The sequence below is a fragment of the Cynocephalus volans genome, chromosome 14 (genome assembly GCF_027409185.1).
Source record: "Cynocephalus volans isolate mCynVol1 chromosome 14, mCynVol1.pri, whole genome shotgun sequence".
Taxonomy (NCBI): Eukaryota; Metazoa; Chordata; class Mammalia; order Dermoptera; family Cynocephalidae; genus Cynocephalus; species Cynocephalus volans.
Genome location: NC_084473.1, coordinates 51,493,276 through 51,519,421, shown reverse-complemented (window position 1 = coordinate 51,519,421; position 26,146 = coordinate 51,493,276). Strand labels below are relative to the sequence as shown.

The 26,146-nt window shown below is 39.6% G+C and overlaps 1 protein-coding gene across 1 annotated transcript in view; it reads right to left on the bottom strand.

The window, feature by feature from the left end:
- EML6 (EMAP like 6) overlaps nt 1-26,146 on the bottom strand; it is a 264,754-nt gene that overhangs the window by 106,517 nt on the left and 132,091 nt on the right. Inside the window, exons 7-10 of the mRNA XM_063078051.1 lie at nt 14,169-14,370; nt 12,345-12,482; nt 10,369-10,625; nt 190-402 (exon numbers count right to left, since the gene is read on the bottom strand). Of these exons, the coding sequence (XP_062934121.1) occupies nt 190-402; nt 10,369-10,625; nt 12,345-12,482; nt 14,169-14,370 (810 nt within the window). The remainder of the gene's footprint in view (nt 1-189; nt 403-10,368; nt 10,626-12,344; nt 12,483-14,168; nt 14,371-26,146) is intronic.

The following is a 26,146-nucleotide window of genomic DNA, read 5'->3' as shown; positions in this document are numbered from 1 at the left end:
AAAACAAACAAAAAAGTAAAGTATACGATTCAATGGTTTTAAGTATGTTCACAGAGTTATGTAACCATCACCACTGTCTAACTGTAGAACATTCCATTACCCCTCTCCAGAAGAAAGCCCTATCCATTAGCAGTCACTCCTTCTTTTGCCCTTGTCCCCCACCACCCCCACTCCCACCCCAGGCCTTACCTTTCTTGAGACTAGGAAATTTAAACAATTTAACCAGTCCAAAATCATCTCCAGACACCAGCACTGAGCTGTTGTAATTTGCATCCACTGAATTGATGTCAGTGACCTCAGTGTATTTTGGCCAAATTCCACTCACTTCAGGGCCTTTCACACATGTCCAGGATGCCCAGGGAATCCCTTTGATTTCTTCTTTACTTGTTAAAGGCTTCCCAGCTGAAAATAATCAATATTAATATAATGTTACACTTAAATAAAAAGCATATTCTAATTTACTTTATTCATTTTTCTTTGCTTACAAAGGTCCAAAATATTTGTTTTTAAAAAACTTCTATAAATCAGAAAAACTACAGATTCTAATCTCTTTATCCAGTTTTTTTTTTTTTCCCCTGTAGGGTTCAGAGAAAGCACATATTCAAAACCCATACATATGAATAAAAAAAAGATTATTGTATTAAATGTAATGTCTCAAACTACCAATGTTTACTTGACCTCAATTATTTAGATACAGGTGATATTATGCTTTTTACTATTGATGGAATAACTTTTATTGTATTATGTATTATCAAATTTAGTCACCAATATTTTTCCAGGTTTTTAAACTTTGGCAAAGGGGGAGGGAGGGGATTAGCAAGAAATTAGTAAGGGCCACATTGTGTAATGATAAATATAGTAATTAAAATAAATATTTTTTTAAAAAAACTTTGGCTAAGTTTATCCTGAACTTCTATTTTTCGTAATTTAAGGATACTTAAACAGTGATTTTTAAAAATTCAGGCTCAATAAATTAATGGAAAAGATTAATGAATTTTATTATTTAAATTTTAAAGTTCTAGGCACTGAAAATCCACAAAAATTATGATGAAATAAATGTAATTAGTTAAGGAAAATAGTCCCAACCATTGTGCTACGTATGGTCTCAAATGTATGGCACAATACCCAGTTTCCACAAGTAGCAGGTTAGGGATGTCCACAGAGAATACATAAAGGAAGAAACACAAACAATAAAGAAATGTTTGGGAAAATGGTCAGCTACACACAATTTTAAAATTGAAAATCAAGACAAAGTGTAAAATTTCATACTTTCCCTCCAAAATAAATAAATATTTTCAAATAAAGAATCTGTGAGAATAGATGCTTTGGTACATTACTGGCACATTATCAAACTGGCACCTCCAAATTCTGGATTGTCACACAGCATTACATAAAAATACATTGAAAAGACTACAGAATCAGAGATTTTATATTTGTAACATAGTCTTTGACCCAGTATTCTTTCTCTGGAGACTATAATCCAACGAAGTAACTCAGAAGAAAAAATACCAACTATACAAAGATATTTGGAGCTGCACTATCTGGATCAGCAAAGAAACTGAAAATAAGCCCAAATCCCCAATAATAGGAGAATGATAAAGTAAATTACAATGCCACAACAGATCAGAATGTCACTTTGTTATTGCAAATAATGAATATGTGTTATATTTTGATATTGCAAATGACAGATGTATTCCATATTTTTCTACATATGTGGGAGGTACTGAATAGCAAGCTGACCAAGTCCTTGCTATTCTAGGGAAAAAGCCAGCAAGGCTGGCTTCTTGTTTTGCCTGCTCCCTCTCCTTGAGGTCTGACCTTTGATTGAACCCAGGACCTTGAGAGCTTTGTAAATGAGGAACTTATGCTCTTATTTTGTTGATAAGTAGTTAGCCACGAACCTTCAGGCACTGTGGCAGCTGAAGATGTTCCATAAATAGCTTTGTACCAGACAAAACTGATTTAATCAGTACAATTTGTTATTTTCACTGGCTTATAAAAAGGAACCTAAAGTAAACTAAGATGACTTGCAGGTCATCAGCCTGTAAGGTCCTCCTGATCCCATAAAGCATGTCTCTTCATTTCCCACCATCTCCCCTCAGGGTACTGGTCAGCAACAAATGGCGCCCAAACAGGGACCTGAGTACAGAGAAACTTCTTGGAAACAGATGAGGGAACCTTCATGTTTTAGGGTGCACACCTATTCTGTTTAGGAACAAAGGCATATAGTCAGGATGGTCAGGAGTAAAACTAATGGGGCAAGGAGGAAGCAAAGAGCAGGATCTCTTTCTACCAGGGCTGCAAGGTCTCTGTTGTTCAGTTAGAAAACTTAAAGAGTGGGATCTCTTTCTCCAAGTTTTGAAATCTATATTTAAAGCCCAGGGCTGCAAGGTCTGTATTGTTCAGTTAGAAAACTTGGGAACTTCTGGGAGATGGCTCCGAGGATATTATTGTGCTGTGGGTCCTTCTAAGGTCCCTGTTGATACCTTTTCTTTATGAAATTTGGTCAGAGACTGTTTACATTCTGACTATGAGGCTTCTAAAGCCCCTGTGGTCTCAACTGTCTCTAAACCTATTGAAGTTTCTGATATACTTTCTTCCACCACTGATGTTATTGAAAAAACCTTGGATTGAGGAATGCACTGAAGAGATAGAGGATAAAGATGGGAGAGAGGGGAAGATGGCTTGCAGGGATACAGATGTTGTCCTGTTGCTGAGTCTTTGAATGCTGACGGACAAGTGGTACAGGAGTATCAACCACTCCCTTTTAAAACTCTGAAGGAGCTAACAACCACTGTTGCACAGTACAGAGCTATGGCTCCCTTTACTTTAAGCTTACTTGAGACAATGGCAGTTGAAGCTCTCCCCCCAGCAGATTTGAAAAACATAGCAAAAGCCTGTCTTAGTGGAGGCGAATACCTTCTGTGGAAATCAGAGTTTTCTGAACGTGCTCAGGAACAATCTGAGCGCAATCAGAGAGAAGGACTTGAAGTCACTTTTGATATGTTAGCTGGTGAGGGTGATTTCTCCTCAGTGGCGCAACAGTTAGGATTCTCTGCTGATGTTTACCAACAGATTAATACCATTGCCCAGCAAGCTTGGAGGAGGCTTCCCACAGCCGGTACTAGAATGGAAGAACTTAGTAAGATCCATCAGTGTCCTGATGAGCCATGTCAAGATTTTTTGTCCCATTTGCTGCAGGCCATGGGATGCCTAGTGGTAGATGGGGAGGCTGGAATGCTGCTGACCAAGCAGCTAGCTTATGAAAATGCCAACTTGGCTTGCCAGACTGCTATTCACCCTGATCGTAAGAAGGGGACACTTTCTGACTATGTCCATCTCTGTGCGGATACTGGGCCCTCATACGTGCAACGGGTAGCTTTTGCTGCTGCCTTGCAAAATATAATGCCTTCTCAATATTTTAGAGAGCAAGGAAAAAAAGATCCAAGGTTTAGATCCAAAATATGTTTTAAATGCGGAAAAGGAGGTCATTTTGCAAAGCAATGTCCTAATCAAGCTTCCACTCCTGATAACTTCCCTTCCACACCTGCTCCAAATATCTGCCCAAGATGTCAGAGGGGACACCACTGGGCTAATAAATGCCATTCCAAAGTCACAGTAGAGGGTTGGTCTCTTCCCCAGTGGGGAAACAGGAAATGGGGCCTGGCCCAGCCCTGCAAACAATGGCAGCCATGTTCATCTATCCTCCCCAAATTCTGGAGTCAGCGTCCAAAAAACCATCACCAACCTCTCCCAAGCAACCAGAGGAAGTGGAGGATTGGATCTCAGCCCCAAAGTTCGGTGTGTGTTAACCCCTACTATGGGGCCATAAGCTATCCCTACCGGTATATTTGGCCCCTTACCTTCAGGCAATGTAGGGATTACCTTGGGAAGGAGCAGCCTTACTTTAAAAGGTCTTCAGGTGTTTCCTGGAGTCACTGACTCTGATTATACTGGAGAGATACGAGTTATGGCTGCTGCAGGGCAAGGAATCATCACTGTCTCTCCTGACATGAAAATAGCTCAGCTAGTATTGGTCCCCCTTTTAATTACAGGTAAAGTTCTTCAAAATACCTCACAGGGAGAGCAAGGATTTGGATCATCTGATAAAGCCTATTGGGTACAACAAATAAAAGGACGCCCAGAATTAGTGTTATCTATTCAGGGAAAACTCTTTAAGGGGTTATTAGATACAGGAGCTGACATTTCTGTCATGTCCTAAACATATTGGCCTGCTTCTTGGCCTTTGTAGCCAGCCATGACTGAGCTCCAAGGGATTGGCCAATCAAGTACACCTTGGCAGAGTAGCTCTTTCCTCACTTGGATTGACAATGAAGGCCATTCCAGGACTTTTTGTCCCTATGTGCTTTCTTCTATACCTATTAATTTGAAGGGATGTGATGTCCTAAAGCAAATGGGAGCTTTACTATTGAGTCCCTATGAAATTCTGCACTATTCCTCTACCCCTTTGTAATGGGGGCCCTGATACCTCCTGCCACCACTGATCCAATTTCTTGGATCTCAGATATACCTGTATGGGTGGATCGGTGGCCCCTTACTCAGAAGAAATTGCTTGCTTGTCAAAATCTGGTTCAAGATCAACTTCAAAAGGGCCATATTGAGCCCTCTAATAGTCCTTGGAATACCCCTATTTTTGTCTTTAAGAAAAAATCTGGCTTGTGGAGACTTTTGCAAGACCTCCGAGCTATTAATGCAGTTATGAAACCCATGGGCATTTTACAACCTGGCCTTCCATCTCCTATTGCCATCCTGGCTTCGTTTTATTTAATAGTCCTGGACCTGCAGGACTGTTTCTTTTCCATCCCCTTGTCTCCTTCAGATTGTGAATGGTTCACTTTTAGCGTACCCTCTGTTGATGTTCAAGCCCCCATGAAAAGATATCAATGGAAGGTATTGTCACAAGGTATGGCTAATAGTCCTACATTATGTCAAATATATATTTCTAATGTTCTTGAGCCTTTACAATGCCAATATCCTAAGGCATATATCATCCATTATACAGATGATACTCTAATTGCCCATGAAAATCAACAGCGTTTACTTTCAATATTTGATTCCCTTTCCAAGGTATTAGCTACTTATGGTCTGTCTATCTCTGGAAAAAATTCAAATGCAGCACCCTTTTTCCTATTTGGGTCATATCATAGACAATAAGACCATCCGCCCACAAAAAATTCAAATCAGGTGTGATTCTTTGAAGACAATGATTTCCAAAAATCATTAACTGACTTTGCACTTCCCTCCAACTTACAACTGTGGATCTTCAACCTTTATTTGACATCTTAAAGGTTGACTCATCACCTAATTCTCCCAGAAGTTTGACTCCTGCAGCAATCTATGCATTGCAGAAAGTAGAACAAGTCATTCACAAAGCACAGGTTCTTCATGTAAATCCATCTTTACCCATATTTCTTATCTTATTTCCCATGTCCATTATCCCCACTGTGTTAATATGGCAAAAACATGGCCCATTGGAGTGGCTTTTTAAGCCATCTCATCAGACTCGCACCTTAATTCCTTATTATCTGTTTCTCACAGCTTTGATTATCAAAGGGTGGCAACAGTTCCAACAGTTGTTTAGAATTGACCCTCACTGTTATTCCTTTCTCATCACAGTGGTTTCAATGGTTAATGAGCTCTATTGCTGTTTGGCAAGAAGCTTTTGCAGAATTTACTGGTCAAATATCTGTCCACTACTCTCAGAATAAACTGTTACAACTTTTTCAGCATACTTCCTTCATCCTTCCTAAGAATACTTCTTCGACTCCTTTATCTAATGCTTCCCTAGTATTTAGCAACAGTTCCAGCACTGGACTAGCAGCAGTAATTATTAATGGCCAACCTTTTCCTAGATATGTTCAAGCCTTCTCTGCACAGCACATTGAATGTCATTCTGTTATTTACGTTTTTTCCTTATTACAGGACAGTCCCTTTAACTTATATTCAGACAGTCAATATTTGATCTTAGTTTTGCAGGATATTGAAACAGTCCATAAGCTTTTTTTTTCTTTCATTTTTAAAATATGGGAATTTCCTTATCTAAGGAGACTCAACATAAATTACAACTCCACTGTCTCCTTAAAGCAGCCGGCTGCAAAGTAACCAAATGGCAGCTTGTAAAACAGTTAATGGTTATTAAACAACAAAGTCCTTGGGATGTTAATGTGGAAACTAATTGATTATTGGTTAATTATGCAATGGGTCTTGTCAAGGCTTCCCATCTAGCAGTTTGGAATCTATGTCAAGTCGCTCTGAGACCTACTCTAGACCTTAACAAAAAACAAAGACATGTTTGTGTCACCAAAAAAGGACAAAACTTAATCTTTGCCAGTGACTGAAAGAACTTTAAATTGGACAAACTAAAGTAAGTTCATATTTCTTTACAATGTTGGTTTTGTTTAAACATGTTTTTTCTTTTCTTAACTGCATGTGCTTCTCTTCTTCACCAAAGGCTCTGAGGCTTCCTGACAAAGACAGCCCTGGTACCACCCAGACCTCCTTTTGGGTCTTCTGCTTTTCTCTTGAAACCCTAAAAGTCTATAGCCTTATCTCTATTTTCTCTTTAGATCAGCCTTAAGCTCAGTAACCCATTTGAAAAACAAAAACTAAACTAAAATCAACCTGTTTTGTTACCTTATTTTCTCTAAAACAGGGTGAGGCCTCACAGATAAATTTTGACATTTTTTAATAAAAGAAAACAATTCAAATCTAACTGTCCTTTTATACTAGTAAGTTTTCTATTTTATCTGTTTATGTTTACATATATATGTATATAAATGTATGTCTGTGTTCATGTCCATATGTGTGTTTGTATTGTCTGCATGGTACTAAATTGGTTTATAATTGATGCATGCTCATTAAATTAATAAGTATACTTTTCAAGTTCACGTGACTTTAATTTTCCAAAATTGTTGATACAATAAATATGTTTTCAAAATTTAATTTAAACCTTCTGCCTAAATCTGCCTTTGGGTCAACACATTTGTGATATGTTCGGTACTTATTTAATTTTTGTTTAAGGGCTAAAAGCTATAAAAGAACTGTCTGCTGGGTTTCTCCCAAAGTCCTGCACATGCCTTGTTGTTAGCTTGTGTTTGGTTTACTAATCAAACAGGATTATATATGCCTTTGTTACAGGCTTTTTAATTATAAACCCAACCTATAACAAAATGTTTTGTCTTAACTGGAAAACCTTAATTTATAACTTTTGCCTTTTCTTTTAATTAAATAAATAAAAAGAGGGATATGTGGAGGATAGATCTATAATTCCTGTTTCCATACCCACATCCAAGGAAAATTGGCACATGGGATAGAAGAGCCTTCAGAAGGACTCCAACCTCATATAGGAGTTCATATGCAGACTATAATGATGTCTGGATTGGATGGGATTAAAAAGAAAAGAACTGGTGCTCAAGGAGCCCCCCCAGGGCTGTCTTCCTGGGCAGATCAACATGGACAGCCTGTTGTCAAACACCCCCACTGGATGGAATGTTATTATCCCACTCCCATATTGCACCACCCTGTTGGGTTTCCTTCAGATAATGAGAAGGCATTATGAAACTGGTCTCATTGTCACCTAGAATCCTGGCTGCCATCTGACTGGGTGGTACCTGGGGGTTGGGTGACTAGTATATGGTATACAACTCAGGGTGTGGCCCATCCGAATTTGTGGAGATTGCTTGCTTCACTGAGTGTTGTTACTGTATCTATCACAGACCAAGTTCAAAATCCTGTAGTTTCCTATGGTCTACGCTACTGTGTACCTCCTCCCAATGTGCTACTTGTGGGAAATTTTGAAATAAAGCCCCATGGTAATGGTTATAATATCTCCTGTAATCAATGTATTTTAACATCCTGTATCTCTTCTAGTCAGCTTCAGATGGGAAGTCCCAGGGTCTTCATCATCCAAAATACAGAAGGGGGAAATGTGAGGTACTGAATAGCAAGCTGACCAAGTCCTTGCTATTCTAGGGAAAAAGCCAGCAAGACTGGCTTCCTGTTTTGCCTGCTCCCTCTCCTTGAGGTCTGACCTTTGATTGAACCCAGGACCTTGAGAGCTTTGTAAATGAGAAACTTATGTTCTTATTTTGTTGATAAGTAATTAGCCATGAACCTGCAAGCACCATGGTAGCTGAAGATGTTCTATAAATAGCTTTGTACCAGACATAACTGATTTAATCAGTACAATTTGTTATTTTCACTGGCTTATAAAAAGGAACCTAAAATAAACTAAGATGCCTGTAAGGTCCTCCTGATCCCATAAAATGTGTCTCTTTCATTTCCCACCATCTCCCCTTGAGGTACTAGGTGGCAACACATATGTAAAAATAATGTGAAATAATATCAAGCAAAGAAAATAGACCAAAGAAATATAGAACTAGTAATGGTGCACTGATAAGTCTGACTCTTAAAAATGTTGAAGTTATATGTTAGACATTATTTTATAGTAAACAATTTTCCAACAGAAAATTTAAGACAAAATACAATCAAGGTCAAGATTCATGTTAAATTTTTACTCTTACATTAAAAATTTTTAATCAAAGATTACAATAAATACAGAAATTTATCTTTTATTTATAATATTTTAGTATTACAAACTAAATGTTACTAAATGGGTACTATGTAAATCAGATGAATTGTTTATAAATGGCATAATGGGGTCATAAATAAAAATTGCTCGTTTTTAATTCCAAAAAGCACATTTTGCCAAATAATCATAAAATAAGGGCTTCCAACTATGAAGAACACAGACTTGGGACTAAAGCAATCACAGTAAATGAGGGCTATGATCCTCAAATCTTAGAGGATTCAAATCTTGAGAAATTGTCTTGAAGTTATAAGCTGATCCCAGAGATAGTTTCTAATTCTCCCAGGCCATCTTCTTACAGTTTCAATATACGGTTCTGCTCCCTTTGGATTCTGGCAGAAACCAGTTTACCTAATGATAATGTAGCTGACTACCCCTTGGTATCAGGGTTATGATGGGAGCGTTATTGCCTTGCAAGCTGAAGCCCACAAATTATACCTCCAGTTCATTTTCATTCATCTCTAACCTTGCTGCAGAACTGTGTGTGCAAGGCACTGACAGAAGTATTATGACTATATTGCATCAGCACCATTTACTTATTCAACCTCTTAGGGATATATTAATGAACAATGAAATTGGCAAAGAGCAGGAAGAAGGAAGAAAGAGGGAATAATAAGCAAAGGACTTGAATAATTAACTAAATGGGTCATGAACCTCCAAATACGGGAAGCTGGCTCTACAACTATTTCAGGTTTTCTCTACTTTAAAAAATTATGAAATATTTCAAGCATACAGAAAATTATAGAGACTCCTATAGTGAACAAGTATGTGCACCATCCATCTTCAACAGATCTTAACATTTTGTCTTTATCACAGTAGAATTTTAGCTTAAAACAATGCTACAGGTAGTTAAAATCCACAGGGTACTCCTCTCCAATCTCATTTCTCTCTCCTTTCTTAGAGGTAATCAACACCCTGAACTAGGTGTTTATCATTCCCATACATTTTTAAAACATTTCACTACATATGTATATGGTCATAAATAGTACAATTTGTTTTCATGTCCTACAATTTTATATGAATGATTGCACACTCTACATAACATTCTGCAACTTTTTGTTTGCCCAGCATAATATTTTTGAGATCTATCCATATTGACACAAGTAACTCTAGTTTATGTTCTTTACGGTATTCCATTATATAAATATACCACGTTCAATTAAACTCTTCTCATGTTGATACACACTGAGGCATTGTGTCTCATTTCTGGCTGTTACAAACACTGCTACAACAAACATTCTTATGCATGTGACTTTGTGCATGCTCTCACCAGCAGAACATGTGGTTTCCATTTCCCTGCTTCTCACCATTTAATATTGACCGGACATTTAATTTTGCCATTGAAATAGTGTAAAATGAAACCTTACTGCCATTTTAATGATCAATTCTCTGATTCCTAGTTCATATGTTTATTGGTCACTTGAGATCTGCCCACTTTTCCAGTATTTTTTTCCTTTCACTTATCTTTAGTTATTCTTTATATATTCTAGATATCTACCCTTTGTCCATTATAACAATTGCAAGTAATTATGCCTAGTCTATGCCTTGTCTTTAAATGATATCCCTGGTCTCTTTTGCTATACAGTAATTTTTTATTTTAATGTGTCCCAATTAATTAACCTTTCCTTTGAAAGCCTATGATTTAGGGATCTTGTTTCAGAAAACATTCCTTGCCCTGAGGTCACAACATTCTCTTATATCTTCTTCATGTGGTTCAAAGTTTTGCTTTCACAAACATCCAATGCCTACCCATGACTTACATGGCATCTTGTAGAACAATCGTTCTCCCGCACCGTCATTAGTTTGCAAGTATTTACTATCCAAGGACCAGTCGATGTGCGTAATGAAACTAAGGGACTTATTGCATTCTCCAATTTTCTTATACCGCTGGGCAACAGCATACACATCTACTGGACCATCGTTGGATCCCACTGCGAGGTAAGAACCATCGGGAGAAAATTTCATTTCATGAATGACTTCTTTTCGATCTTTGATATGAACCACTTCTGTCATATCTCTGTAAGAATGAAAAGCAAAATGATAAACAGCAAATCTAGAAATAGAAAAACCCAAGTCATGTTTTGTCAGAGAAAAAAAATGTTTTGAAAGGGAGAGAAAACCTATAGGAAATTAAAGGATTAATTTTTGAGAAAAGTTATAAATTGCTATTTAAAATTTATGGCCAGTTTAGAAAAATTAATAATAAACATTTAAAATAATATTTTGGGCTTCCAAGGCAAAAACAAAAAATTTAATGAAGTGCATATTTGCTCTCTTGTTCAACTATAAATTATTTTTCCCTAAAATTTTTGTTAAAAAAAATTAAGAGTTTGTAAAATTGTTTTTACAATACATCATGAAAAAAGTAAAATATATTAAGGTTAGCATAAAAATAAACCGTCTTTTTTATACTTTAAGAACAAGAAACCAGCGACTGTTAAGCTTTGATGATTATTGTTGTCAAAAGAGCAATTCAAAAAAGAAGAAAAAAAATTACCTTTTTAAATGCTGAATTGTTATGTAATCATTTTAACTTTCATTATGAAAGATCAGTGATGAAAACACTGAGTCACTGGGATATTTTGTATCCTTTCTGATCAGATTCTTTAAGAATTCCTGCTCACATTTGAAACCTCACTGAAGTTGTTTTTCCTACAGCTGTGAGACAGGATTGTGACTGGCAAGTCCCCTGAGCCAGTAAAGATGGCTTCATCAACTCCAAAGCAAACTGAATGCATAAATAATACTAAATATTTGCTTGCACATAATAATCCCTCATACCCTGCTATCATTTATTAATAACATTATAGTGTACTATAATGCCATAAAACAGGTACAAGGGGATATTTTTATTTTTATTTTTTTGCTCAGGAAATCCATCAAAAAGGAAATCTGGTAATTAGCCATCTTTTCACGCCTCACTAAGCAGAGAAAGAAAATGTTGCCCACCAACTCGAGAATGAGTTATATGTGGCTGGTAATGAGAATTTAGTGTAATAAGCTGTGCCAAGAGCACTCATCAAAGCTATATAGAATTTTCTCTGTGCAAAACATGCAGTATTTAATTTATAGCTGCCTTTCTCTTCTGTAATCACAAAATTGTGAGCCAAGAGAACTAATGCATTCAGAGGAATTACAAGGGTGGGTCATCATTTTTGTTCAGTAAAAATAATATAGGATGTTAGTGAATAGGAAATATTTTATTTTAGTATTGCTTATGCTCAAGCTCACCTCTAAAAATCTGTTGCTGTTGGATGCTGCTTTATTCTTTCTTCCTCTTTTCTTGGCTTACTACAAAGCCTACAATCTCTTATCCGAAACCCTTGGGATCAGATGTGCTTGGGAATTCGTTATTCATTGGATTTTAGAAAGGTTCACAAACTATATATTATGTAATACCCCAGTGGCGCCTGGGGCAGCACCCTGTATTAAACACAATATTTTTTCAGCAAATCACATGATACATGATTCCTACTAAGAGATTAATAGACTATAAACAGGTTCACATCAGTTTGTTGGGTTACACTGTGCTGCCAAATAAGTTACCAGAGAACTTTGGATTTTCAGAGTGTTTTGGACTTCGGAAATACAGACAGGAATACCATAGATCCACAATCCGCTATCTGAAAGAGTAAAATGTATTTTTCCTAAGGTCTTGGCATGTATTATGCCCAGGAGAATCTTAATTTTTAACAAAAGAGCATCTCTAAATAACATTTTCAGTATCAGTACATGCCTGACTCGGAGAACAATGAAAGAGCCATCCTTCATGCCCAGGGCCAACTGAGATCCATCGGGGCTGAAAGCGACACTGCGAACCGCTTCCTCCATGTTACAGCGGGCGATCAAGGCATGGTCAGCCAGGCTCCACAGCCTAAGCATGAGAACAAAGCAACAACAGAACACCACCAAACTTCTCACAGTCGTCGGCCAGCCCAAGGCAGGAAGGCCTGCTCACCACACTGACAGGAACCAGAAAGGACATAGTTGCTTCACACCAGTGTCCTCTGTCATGGCCTGCCAATGTAGAGTTGCACAGTGAATAGTTTACTAGTCCCTTAGGCAGCCTATGCTGTTCAGCCTAAAGCTTATGGTATTTTCTCAATGTCTCATCCATTATTCATGATCCCATGCTGTTTTTAACTTTGTACTATTTTAAGCAACGTAAGCTTTGCTTTAATAGCACAAAGAAACCATCCCTCCTCAGTAAATATTATCCCTATAAAGTCACTAAGCTAATCCTTCTCAAGAAATTATGACTTTTACCCTTCCCAAATTTTAATACTCAGTGAAAAACGCAATTGACATTTCAGCCAAATTAATGGGTAAAGGGAATAAGACAGATTCTGGCAGTCAGGGCTCCTCAGGGATGTTTGCAATTCTTAAACTCAAAACAATTCTTAAAATACAAAAGCCAAAGATTTTCCTGAAATCACTTCCTTCTGAATGGGTATGAATGAAGTTTCACACGTGTTTCAATGACTTGGTAGGCATTGTTCTGACTGCTCTGGGAAAGCTCAAAGTAAAGGAAGAATGAGAAAGAGAAAAGGAGGAAGTAAATAGATGTGCACGTATAACCACACACACACTTGTGCCACACGGAGAGACAACTGTAGTTGTTCTCACTGGTTTTCAGATTGCTGAGGCTTTCACACTTGGTAGAGACTGAAAAAACAGAATTAATGAGTACACTGATTATATCTTGATCAGATTAATAAACATACAGAATAAGGCAGGAAAAGCAGTGACCTCTAGTCTATTAAAACCCAGGAGCAGAAATCAATCAATCAACCGATCATTTTTTTCCTCATTCTCACTTGCTCTCTCTGGCCTGGTTGCTGTCGAGCACGCTCAAAGCTCAGTAACAAATACTAAAGTCAGTGTAATAGTCTTCATTTCAAACGTTTATAGCATATGTTCATTCCTTCCACAGTCACAAGAATACTATAGGCATACTTGTTTTGCTCATTTTACCCAATATTGTGCTCTCAAAGAATAACAAATGATCCATCCCAGAACCCATGAGGCCCTAATAAAATTGCTTTCTCAGGAGCCAGCATTTTCCTTTGGTTTGAAGACAATGTTCAAAATTTCATCCGAAAATTTACAAAGAAATAATAATTTACTCCTGTGCTAAGGACAGCTTTAAAAATCAAAATTTAGGTTCTAATGATGATGAATGACAGAGTCTCTGACTAAATTGTCAAATGGCTGTTCAGTCCTCTACAGAAGACCCGGGGCAGGAGGGGGAAACATGGTCTCATCACAGGTAAGTGTGCTTAGCTTGTATCCTGAACTAGAAAGAGTACTGGAAGCCAGACTGTTATTTACACGGTATTCGTGTATTTTCACTAAGAACATTTTTATGACTTAAGATGGAGCCAAAGAAAGATACCAACAACATAATGCCAAGAAGCCAACTGCTGTTGAGCTAAATATCTCAACATTTCATTTGGAAAGCGTGCAGTTCTGGATTTGCAGTTTATCCTTAAGTAACAAGCAAATTTGGGCAAGAGAGATCTGTTACCCCAAGAAAGTCAGCAAGGTGGACAGAGCTCACCTGACAGAGCGGTCATCACTGCCTGTCACGGCCAGAGGCTTCTTGGGGTGCAGGGCCAGAGCCCAGAGCTCCCCCTCACAGTGGCCCTGCAGGATCAACATCGGCTTGTCTCTCTCTCGCACAATCACTTCAAATATCTCGCTGTCCTGGGTCCCGGCTAGAAGGCGGTCTGCTTTCCAGCACACACTCCGAATAGAGAGGCCTGACAAAAATAAATACAATAAAAGCATATCTTCATACCATTCACAAGTAAAAGAGAAACACAAAGTAAATACTCTTTCACCTGGATAGAATCAAATACAACACATCTTGAAAATTCCTGGAGGAAGAGAATCAATTCCTCACACCCTTCTGTTATTTACCATTGCCTTACATGTGTTGGATGTTTACCCCACCCCTTGTGATACAGTCTGTAAAAGAGTGACAGCTTTTTCTTGTCTGACTTAGGATAACGATGTGTTTTTACAGCAGGACGCATTCTAAATACTATGTCTTAAAATGAATATAAGAGAAGAAATCAGCCTTTATGGGAACCTAAGCCTCCTTGAAACAATTTCCTTCTGATTTGCTATGGAAAAGTTAATCACTTCAATCTTCAGGATGATAACATTGTGTTAAAATTATATGTGGGTAATACTACAGAACAGTTAATTATCGTATTAGGCAAGTTTGGTACATATTTGATCAGAACACAGACTCCTTCTACTAGATAAACAGATGCACTATGTCCCAGAAATATGCAAACGAAACAACTAATTTCAGTCTCAAAATACCATCAAACATTTGTCAGAGAAGATGCTGTTCTTCACCGACTCAGTTTATGGAATCTTCTCTAAAAGCATAGTACTCCTTTTAAATCCAACCTTCTACTTTGTAGTAGTATTTCATCCTCTCTAGGCAGCTTGCCTGCCTGAGTCTTGATCTCTCGGACTTCTTGCTGTCTATTTCATCCCTTACTGGGTTCATTATTTATTTACTTATGCAGTGAATTTTCTCATATCTGAATTAGAAATAGAGAAGTAATCCCACTTTCATAACCACTTCAAAACAAGGAAAGCGTGTGATAAGCTTTGAGGTCTGAGTCATCTCCCCAGCAGACTTTGTGTCTTTGGTATAGAGATTACCAGAAGTCCAGAGACCCAGGCTTTACTCCTGCTCTATACCTGATTGGCCAGACACCCAAGGGAGATTCCCTTCCTCTCTGGAGATCAGTTTTTCTCCCCTTAAAAGATAGATTATAACCATGGAGACCATGTAATTTATCATCCAAATTGGAACCCCTTTGAAAGTACAAGGGGCTCTAAAAATAATTAAATTTACATAATTTCTTGAAATATTTATTGACTTAGAAAGTAGTTTTACTATGTTGTTAATTCTATCAAATTTATTCTAAGAACACTTTATTCCAAAATAAAAAATCCAGGACAGAGGGATGAACAGGCAGAGCACAGGATTTTAGGGCAGTGAAACTATTCTGTGGGACACTATAATGGTGAATACATGTCATTACACGAGACGTCTTCAAAAAGTTCATGGAAAGATTTGTATTATCTTTTAATTCGATTTTTCCATCAACTTTTTGAAGAACCCTCATACATTTGGCAAAGCCCATAGAATATACAGCACCAAGAATTTACCCTAACGTGAACTACGGACTTTGGGTGATAATATGCCAATGTAAGTTAATTCATTATAACAAACGTACCACACTGGTGGGGATGTTGATAGTGGGGGAGGCTGTGCATGTCCAGGGGCAGGGGTATATGAGATATCTCTCTACACCTTCTGCTCAATTTTGCCCTGAACCTAAAACTGCTCTAAAAAATTAAGTCTATTTTTAAAGAAATCCAGGACAAATGGTAAGCCAGATAAGATGCTGGGATGGGACAACAGAGGGATAATTTGGGGCATATGGGCACCCTAACTGTAATCTTCATCACCTTGCTGTGGTCTTGAATGGATCAAATGATAATGCATGTATTTAAGAAAAAGTATTTTTTTAAGGCCCACGCTATTTTTATATGAGATAAATCTCCTTACTCCTTGCTCTGAATCCATTGTTACATGTCTTGAGATGGAAGGAGAAAGCACACAGGCAGATGTATTATTCCCGCTGTGAGTAGTGAGTAGGGATACCTTGGCAATGGCTAGCTCAGGGTCAATCACTCAGAGGCCTCCACTGCAAACATCAGGAAGGGCTTTCAAGGATGGGAAGGACAGATGTGTGGTGAAAGGAGTCAGGAATCAGCAGCAAGCTGACAGGGAATGTAGCTCAGCTGTGGAGGAGCCACTCTGCCTTGTAGCAATAATCCTTTTGCTACTGTCCTTTACTTGTCCTTATCTTCCTTCCTACCCTTTTCACGGCTTATGAATCAACATGTTCCTGTTTCCTCCCTTGCATTTTTCTTTGTTCCTGCAGGGGCTTGGCAGGAGGGGCTGAGTTATGTTATTACAAAAAAGGTGTAACACTTTGCCCTTCAGAGTTATCAGGAAGAAAAGAGAATTAATGATATTCCACCCTCAAAAAAAACCATCAAATGGTTTATTTGTTTATTATATTTATTGTCTGCTCCCTCTCACTAGAATGGAGGGTCTGTGAAGACAAGTTTTCTCAATTTTATTCACCATGGTATTCTCAGTACCTAGCACAGTGGCTGGCATGTAGTAGATGTTCAGTAAGAGTTGCTGAATGAATGAAATGTAACATCAAAATCACAAACATTTCTTGAGGCCTTGAAGATACCAAGGAATACAAAATACCATCCTTGTTCTCCATGAGAACATTCAAAGAAAGAGGAATATATTCATTCATTTATTCAAAAATTTTTTGAGTGCCTACTATGTGCCCAAAACACATAGCTTGAACAGTGAACAAGCCAGGTGTAAGGAAAGTAGAAAAAGTTTAGTCAGGATCTCTCACCTTGCATCTGTTACAAATGGGCAAGATTCAGCACATTCACTACAAATAAGTTATTTAAGTAGTGTAACTGCACATGTGTGCCCATTTACTGATTGAGCATGATTGCTGTAACTATTTACTGCTTGGCTTGTGGCCGCTATTGTGTACTAAAAGTATAAAGTAACTGCTCTGAACTGCTGGTCAGCAGAGCCTGGAAGGTCGGCAGAGCATGGAAGGAGGGCAAAGCATGGAGGGTCAGTGGCGTAGAGCCTGAGCTCGTGTCTGAGGATAAAGCATGTCTGTGAAACACATCTTAAGAATAAAGTATGTCTACCTTGCATAAAGCTGCCAGTACGTTATTTCAGTTACCTGACTCACAACCTGCACAGGAAGGGGCAGAAGGATCTGAGATTCCTGCCCAAGACCAGGCTCCTGCCCTAATGGAATTTACATTTTAAGGAGGGGCCAGATATTTGTAAGCAGTTATCTACACACCAAAAACCAACTTACATTATATATACACGGATATATGTCTGTATATGTATATACATATATATATATGCACTATATATCTCAGTGATGTGTTATATATTTTAACTGTTACTGAATATTCAAACCACAGTCCCTTTATTGTGCCATTGATTGTTTAAAGACACTCCCTTTCCCCAGAAGGCCTAGAACCCATGGCCTCACCGTAAGCATGACACACCACTTCTCCCCCACGGCCTCTAACAGCGTGTCTGGTCACACAAGGCTAAATGGCTTGAAAACAAACTTCTCCCAAGGACCTGTGTCATATTTGGTCCAGTATACAAACATTTATTCTCTCTACCATCCCCACTATTTTTAAACCTTGTTTAGAGGAAGAAATTCAGAAAGGTACAAAGAATATTATAATAAACCACTCATCACCTAGAATCAACATCTGTTAACATTTTAAAAATACTTGCTTTGTGGGTTTTTTTGTTTTTTTTTTAAAGAAGCTCAGGAACAAAGATGAACTTTGCAACTCAGCCCAGGCTGATGAAACAGTCAAGTTACACCACATCCAGTGTTTTCAGACTGTACTCAGGGAGCTCTTGGATTCCTCAGAGGAGCTCCAGGGGCCTGGCAAGGCGAGCCAGCAAATGGGAGGCCAAAGGGCAGGAGTCTGACGCTCCCACAGCTGCTTTTCCCTCACCTGTGTCTTTTAAGCGATTTCATTTTTTTAAAAAAAGGGTTCCACTGAACTAACCAATGCGAGGAGGAAGCTTTACACTTAGCAAAGGCAATGAGGTTAAACTGATATGGACTATTTCTGGATGAATATGGGGGGGGGCAGGGAGAGAAAGAAAGAGAGGGAATCACTACATTTTGTTGTTTGCAACATAAACTCAATGAGTTGTGGACATTATCTCTCAAAAACCAAATCAGGCTTTCTATAAACACTCAGTTGTTCAAACAGATAAATTGTCTTTTGTCACATCAGACAAGTCAGCCCCAGGGGTCTATCTACAAGATATGACACTGGGTCGCACTCATTTCCAAGATAGCCATTTTAAACAGGATCTACTTTCTGAAGACACATCAATGGGCAGAGAACTATATTGGAGTTTCCTAATAATGTCCTGATTTCATCATTTCTAAACCTAATTGTTCTTCTGCATGCAAGAGTGGAGGAGAGAACCACACGGTCTCTTCTGGGCACATTCTGGAGAAACCCTGGTGAGTGGCAGATCCCTGATAAGGTTCTAACAGTATTTCTCTTCTCTTGTTTATCCAGGCTTGGTTTTAACTTCTCTGACACAAATACAGAGAACAGGAATGTAACCATGGCATCCTAGCTGGGCTGGCAAGGCAGCTGTCGCATTGGGAAGTAATCAAGCTGCTGCTTCTTATCTTTTACCCTAAGAATCAGAAAAGTATAAGCTGCTATTTGGAATATGGTTAGAAACTTACCAATAGTGAAAAGAGAGGGAGGAAAAACCATCCTGATTATTTAAAACCACAGAAATGTTCTTTTCATCTTTAAAAACACATGTTGTTACTTTTGACAGTGGAAACTGAAGGCATTTTGCTGCATTGCATTTGGACACCATGGCCTTCTCTGTTACTTGCTAGAGAAATATAGAGCTCTGGCCGGTGCTTGGTACAGACAGACAGCAGATGGCAGTAGAGAGCAAGGCACCCATTTAGATCTAAAAATCCTTTAAATCCAAGACCAAATTCTTACCAGCCCTTTGCCCTGGTTTTATATTCAGACTTGAAAGGGAAAACAGCATTCTCTAATCCCCTCTGCCATAAACTGAAGACTGGGCATGGAGAGATCTAGCCCATGAATATCAAAACAGACCTCATTACTAAAGGACTGCTTATTTTCCACTAGTTCATTGAATGAATGGTTAAGTACACAGACTAGATTTAAATCCCAGCCCATCCCCCAGCTGCCAGACATGGCAAGCTATGCAGTCTTTCAAATCTTCAGTCTCCCCACCTGTAAAGTGGAGATAACATTAGCACTCACACAAGTAGCACTGTGAGGATTAAATGCAATAACACTTGACCTAGAATGTGGCACTTAGTAAATTAATCAATTTAAGTTACTTTAACCAGCCCCTTGTCAAGGTCTTTTTTATTAAGTTCCTGTCTTGATGTAGACCAACTTGCTGTATGTGTGGTCAGGCTCTGGCTCCCTGAACTGTCATTGCCAGGGGCTATAAGAAGTTGCCACATGTGCATTCTCTCAGTTACTGCCTGTGTTACAACTTATTTGTTGTTGTTTGTTAATATAATTTTGATGTGCCTGCACTGCAAACTCTCAGAAGGAAAGATTATGGCCCAGCACACAGAGAGAACTATATGGGGAATAAAATGGCCTCTGTCCCCAGTTATTTGGCCCAAAAGGGGAAACTGGCAGCAGGGAGGGGGTTGGTACTTAATAGTGTTCTTAAATCTGGTGCTCCAAGGCCTGGCAGGCAGCAAAAGGCCAAAAGAGCTGTTCGCAACCCTCACTGTGCATCAGAATACACATAGCAAGTGTTTAGAAAATACAGATGTCTGGATGCCACCCAGAGATTCTTCTCAATGGGTCTGGAGTAGGGCTAAGCATAAATATCTTTAGCTCCGTGGGGCTGAGAACCACTGCTTACCAAGCTGTTCCCCAGCAAGTGTGTTCTCAGACTTTAGTCAGATGTTAACAATTCAGAGTGCCAGGCTGCATCACCAGGTGATTCTAATGCAACGGTTCTTCACTATACATCGGCTAACTCTGCCCCAGTGGATTAGAAAGCCCAAGGCCTGATAAGGAAAGGACAAAAAGACAGTGCAACTGTGAGAAGCTAATTTTGAGTCAGACAAGCCCCTGCACATGGGCAGCAAGGATCCTCACTATTACCGAGTCCTGTGCCCGTGAATTTTCGTGACAACCTAGGAAGAGGCACTATCACTAACTCCATGGACAGCGCTGGGCTCTAACTGTAAATATCTGTTGAATCAATGAGGAAATTACAGCATAGAAAGTTCATATTACTTGCCCAAGTCACAGAGCAAGCCAACAGTAGAAATAAAAGGAGTATTCAGGCAGCTGAGTCTGGAGCACACATTCTTTCCCACAAAGGAAGGGATTTCCTATCTCTGTGAGTAGGTGCCCAGGTGGTGGTAGCAAGATTAAACAAGACAAGGTGATGGCTGTCTCCTGTAAACCTAACTTTATTATGACTGCAACACTAAGGAGTGCTTTGGGTGAGAGAGGTAAAATGTAACAAGAGAACAAGGAGATAAAGAGATTTCACTCAAAAGTAAGAGGGATTTGGGGGGAGGGTGTGGAAAAGAGAGCAGGGACCTCTGAACCTCCCTCTCTTTGCCTCCCCTCAGGAGACAGTGGCTGAGGTCACCTAGGGAGTCTGAAGCCTGGGCCCAGGAGCTCCTGGCCTTGCTAGGGGTTCTGATGCCCTGAGGGTAGTGCTGGAGGCAGAGCTCAGGAATGTGTAGGAAACAAGAGAGAGAAGACATATCTCTCCAGGGATTCACAAGCACAGATAATGGGGGACAGGACTCACCTCATGATTTCTGGGACCCAGCAAAAGTGGAAATGTGGGGCCCCTTGCTGAAAAATGATTAAAAATTTCAAGGTGGCGACAGCAAAGCACTAAACCGAGCATGCAGCCCTACATGACTGCCTAGGTCTCAGGCCTGAGAAGCTGGCCTATCTGGGGACCTCTAGTGCCACTTGAAGATTAAATAAGATCCTGTGTGGAGAGTGCTTAGCACAAAGGCTGCCACAGAGTTGCTGTGGCAGAGTGGCAGGGCCTCTGCACAGTCCAGGCAGGGGCCACTCCCACATTGGTCTGCAGGTTATCCCCAGCATGCACTGCCTACGGGCTGGCTGCTCCTGTTTAAGAGGGCTCTCTGCTGAGAATTCCCAGCAGAATTCATAGTGAAAGTTATGCTTTGCAAAATCCCTGGTTATTTCAAAACCCACTCCATAGGACCCCCATAGGAGCCACAGGGACTCCGAAGGATCCACACAGCCTAAAGAGACCTCAGAAGAGAGAAACACAGAGCCAAATCCACAGCCTTCCAAACCCAGGGAAGGAACACCCAGACTGGCTTTTGTATAAGGACAGTTCAGGAAGAGTGTTTACAGGGGAATTACCACCAGAAAGAGCCAGACAGCCCACCCTCCGCATTCATCTGATACCACATTACATGGGGAGTGTGAACAAATGGATGCTACTGCGTCTCCCAGCTGTACACCTCACTGTCCCCAGCTCCTGCCTCCACTTTCTCAGCAGAACAACGAGACAATAGAAAGGGCATGGCCCAAAGGAACATGGTGGACACACAGGTGATAGAGGCAGGGAGCAGAGAGGTAAGTAACGAAGCCACCTGGTGGACCAGGAGAACAAGAGGATGGGCTTGTTTTGCTTCTATTGTAAACACGTTCTCAGATTTGAGTTGGTCTTTTGAATGTTCTCTATCAGGGTTTCCCAACTGTGACATTATCTGCCTTTGGGGCCAGATAATTCTTTGTCCCAGTGGCCATCCTGTGCATTATAATACATTTAGCAGAATCCCTGGCATCTGCCCACAAAAGCCAGTAGCACCCCTGCAGATGTGACAATCACAAATGTCTCCAGACAATGCCAAATGTCCTCCAGGAGACAAAAGTGCCCCTGCTTGAGAACCACTAGATTATATGACTCTCAATATACTCTGAGGGAGAAAAATAGTAATAAGAACTATGAATAGTGGGGAGGAATAACCTGGGCTCCCACCTCCAATCCTGTCCCACCCCAGTTGGCTCTCTGCTCTGGAGCAGGAAGAGCTGTCTGTGTGGAGATCTGACCATGCCATTCGCTTTCCAAAACCTGTTCTATGACTTCCTATCACTAGCACAGGGGGGTCAAGCTTGAGCACAGCAGGTTGACATAAAGGAACCAAGTTATCAGCTCCTTCCTTGGCATCACTGTCACTTGTGCTCCTCCACCAGGCTCCACACTCCAGTCATACAACACTCTTCATCCATTCACCCAACAACTGTAGCCAGGGCTCCATCACAGGCCAGGCACCATTCTCAGTGAACAAAGAGATCCTCAACCTCGTAGAGATAGACAGCCATGAACGTAATACACAGGTAACTTAGGCTGTACAATACGAGGTGAAGAGCAGATCTGGGAGCAGGGGATCAAAGTGCCTGGGGTGGTGGAGGCAGAGTGAATGCAATTTTCAATAAGGCCATCAGGGTGGGCTTCATTTGAGCAAGGGACGAAAGGAGAGGAGGGAACGAGTCATATAGATTCTTGGGGAGAGTGTTGCAGGCAGAGAGGGCAGCTTGGGAGTGCAGAGAGAGGAAGGTGCAAGCCAGCCTGGCCTGCCAAAGAGCAGCTGGGGCAGAGCAGAGGAAGGGGAGGGACTGGTGGGCCACTACAAAGATTTTGAGAATAATGGGGAATCACTGCAGGGTTTTGAGGAAAGGAATAATATGATCTGACTCATGTAAACTTCAAACAATCCCTCCAGCTGCTGTGCAGAGAACAAAGATCAAAGCAGGGACACAAGTTATAAAGCCACTACAGTAAGCTGTGAAAGATGATGGTGGCCTGGGCCAGGGAAAGGGCAGTGGGGATGGTGACAAGTCCAAGAACGAACATTTGTATCCTGGGGACTTCAGCTTTTGACTCTTGCTCAGTGATTGACCTAATGCAGGATATCTCTGGATCTGGAGCTTATAATTCATTAGACACAGCAACAATTCAACATGTGTTGGTAGTTTAAAAAAAAAATGACCCTCAAACCCCAATAAAATATAGTAATGACTAAAGCATGCTTTTTAGAACTGCCTATCCAGTTCCTAGACACATACTGGGTGCTTAAATCCTTAATAAATGTTTATTGAATGGATAAATGAATAATACATATTATACTATGTGAATAATTACCATATTCCTTTAGACCTAATCATTTATAAACATTAACTCGAAGTATTTTTTCACCATAGAAGTAATTCATTTTGGTTGACTTGCTTTAAGAATTATTTCTGGCTCTGCTTGCCACCACTGTAAGTTACTTAGGCTTCATTATTTTACCCAGATCATAAATTTGTTTTAAAAATGATCAGACTCAAAATTCACTGTTATTAAGTTTGGCGTGAAATATGAGTTAGAGCCCTAAGCCTACATCAAGCCTTGGCTTGATGATAATGACCTTCAGCCTCACTCTACTCATCCGTAAGATGAGAGACTTCTATTCGTTGACATCCAATGCCTCTCCCAGCCTGAAAATTCCAGAATTTGGTATTTACTCAAATACGTTTGTTTCATGTATAAGACATCCACCATCCATGTATCTGAAATCAATTGGTGCCAGGTACATTTCAGAATTCAGAAAAATTTGGATTTTGGACTCTTAACACGTAATATGTATTACAAAATCTGGGGCAGCGCTTTGAAATCAAGTATTTCTGTAGTGAAATATCTGAACATTCACACAGATGAAGATACTAAATAGCCTCATATCAGTTCAGGTCAGATTTTGCTGCCAAATTAGTTATAAAAATATATTTTGGTATTCTGAACTTTTCGTCTTTCATAATTGCAGATAAAGGATCCTGGATGAATTAAGTTGTTGGTTTATATTATTGTGTGTAGTTGGCACTAGAGAAAACTTGTTTGAACACTCAGTCAGCAAAAATCTGGTAACTCACAAAAGATGTGCAAGTCACTAAAACAAAACACTAAAATTCTCTTGATTGAAGAATGCTCCTCCTCATTATGTGAAGGACGTTTTCTTTGACTTTAGCCTTGGGGAGCAGGGAGGAAGCCCTGAGAGTCAGTCCTGGCCCTACTCGTTCTTGTTGATGTGACCCTAACAGTCTCCAAACTGATACACCCTCAATCTAAAGTATGGTTAATTGTTTTCACTGAAAGCCAAACATTTTAATTAGGTTCAAGCTTGACACAAAAATGTAAGAGAATTGATTAAGTGTCTCTTCTCTATAATAAAATTATAATATTTTTTGAGCTCAGTATTCGCCTTAGTTCATTTTAAAACTGTTCTCTCTCCATCTAACAGTTAATCATTACTGGAAGATGCAAATGTATGCAAATCTTAAGATTTACATAAAACAACTTGGATATTGCCAGATTCATTTTGTAAATCTTCTAGAAGTCTACAGGAGCAGCAATAGAAGTTTTTACAGGTAGCACTAAGGGTGACCTTTATAAATAGACTCGGGTTCCCAAATGCTAGTAAATAGCAGTTACTTAATTTTCACTAATATTTTTAAGTTTAAAGAACACAAAATTGCCAGTACCGTGTCATGGGAATTGAGACATGGCTGTGATTAATTCTCTTGCTAAATCTATAGAAAGCTGTTTGGTTGCGTGAATAAAATGAGAAATCACTATATTTTCATGGAAATAAATTCAACAGTCATTTTTACACAAACAGCGAAAATATGGAAGAAAGCTCATTTACCATAAATGAGTTCTTATAAAAATAAAAACCATTTATACATGTAGCGTCATAAACAAACAGAGCAACGAAGTCTAACATTGTTTTCTCTGAATCTGCTCCTTTCAAATGTCCTTTGTTTCCATTTTTGAGGCAGATTAGGTGGAGCAGAAAGCCAAGACTTCTTTCAGGAGTGGGACAGGGTGGGACGGGGTGAAATGAAGTATACTCAAGCATCTTCTGTCCACTCTGCCTTCCTCATTCTGTCCTTTCCCCACCCTCTTTCCTTCCTTTATTCCTTCCTTCTTCTTTACCCCACACTGTCTGCAAATGCTGAAAGGATCAAGCCTTGGGGCATACCTTCAGGTGCCCTGGAGGCCTGGCCCTACCATAGGGAACACCACAGGAGGGCCTACTCAGAGAATCTCTCCCAGCTCTGAGCTGTGCACAGTGGCTTCTGAACTCAGCATTCTCCTTCCCTGCTTCAGTGTGATGGAGGTACCAAGCCCTGGCTGAGGGCAAAAGAGCATCTCTGAGGGGAAGTCACGGCATGACCCTGGAGTGGCCCTGTCCACACAGGCCCGAGAGCTTCCTGAGTTGGGGGTGATGGTGGGCCTGATTTTAGTCATTACCAATACTTCAACAAGGAGCCTTCATTATTTTGACTCTGTTTATAGCAAACATGTAAGTCTTTTGACTCAGAATACAGAAAACATGTATTCTGTTTGTTCTATTGAGGGCTGGAATGAATGCCAGCCTGTCTTTTGAAGTTTGATGGGACATAGTAGAATTCTGTGACAACGTTGCCAAAAGTGTGTCAGCACAGGCACCACTGAGGGGGAGGATGATTTTAGGTGGGTGCTATGTGGACAAAATTTTATTTCAAGTCAGACTTATTTTAATGAGTTAAAAAATAAACAGCATGTCAAACCCATGATTTCACCAGATATATTACTTAGCATGAGGAGAAGTTAAAAAGAAGAGACATATTAATACCAGTTTAAATTAAAATATGGGGTCTGGCCAGTTAGCTCAGTTGGTTAGGATGCAACCTTATAATCCCAAGGTCATGGGTTTGAATCCCTGTACCAGTTGCCAAAAAAGGGAAAAGAGTAAAATATTAAGCAAATAAGAGTATCAGTAGTGA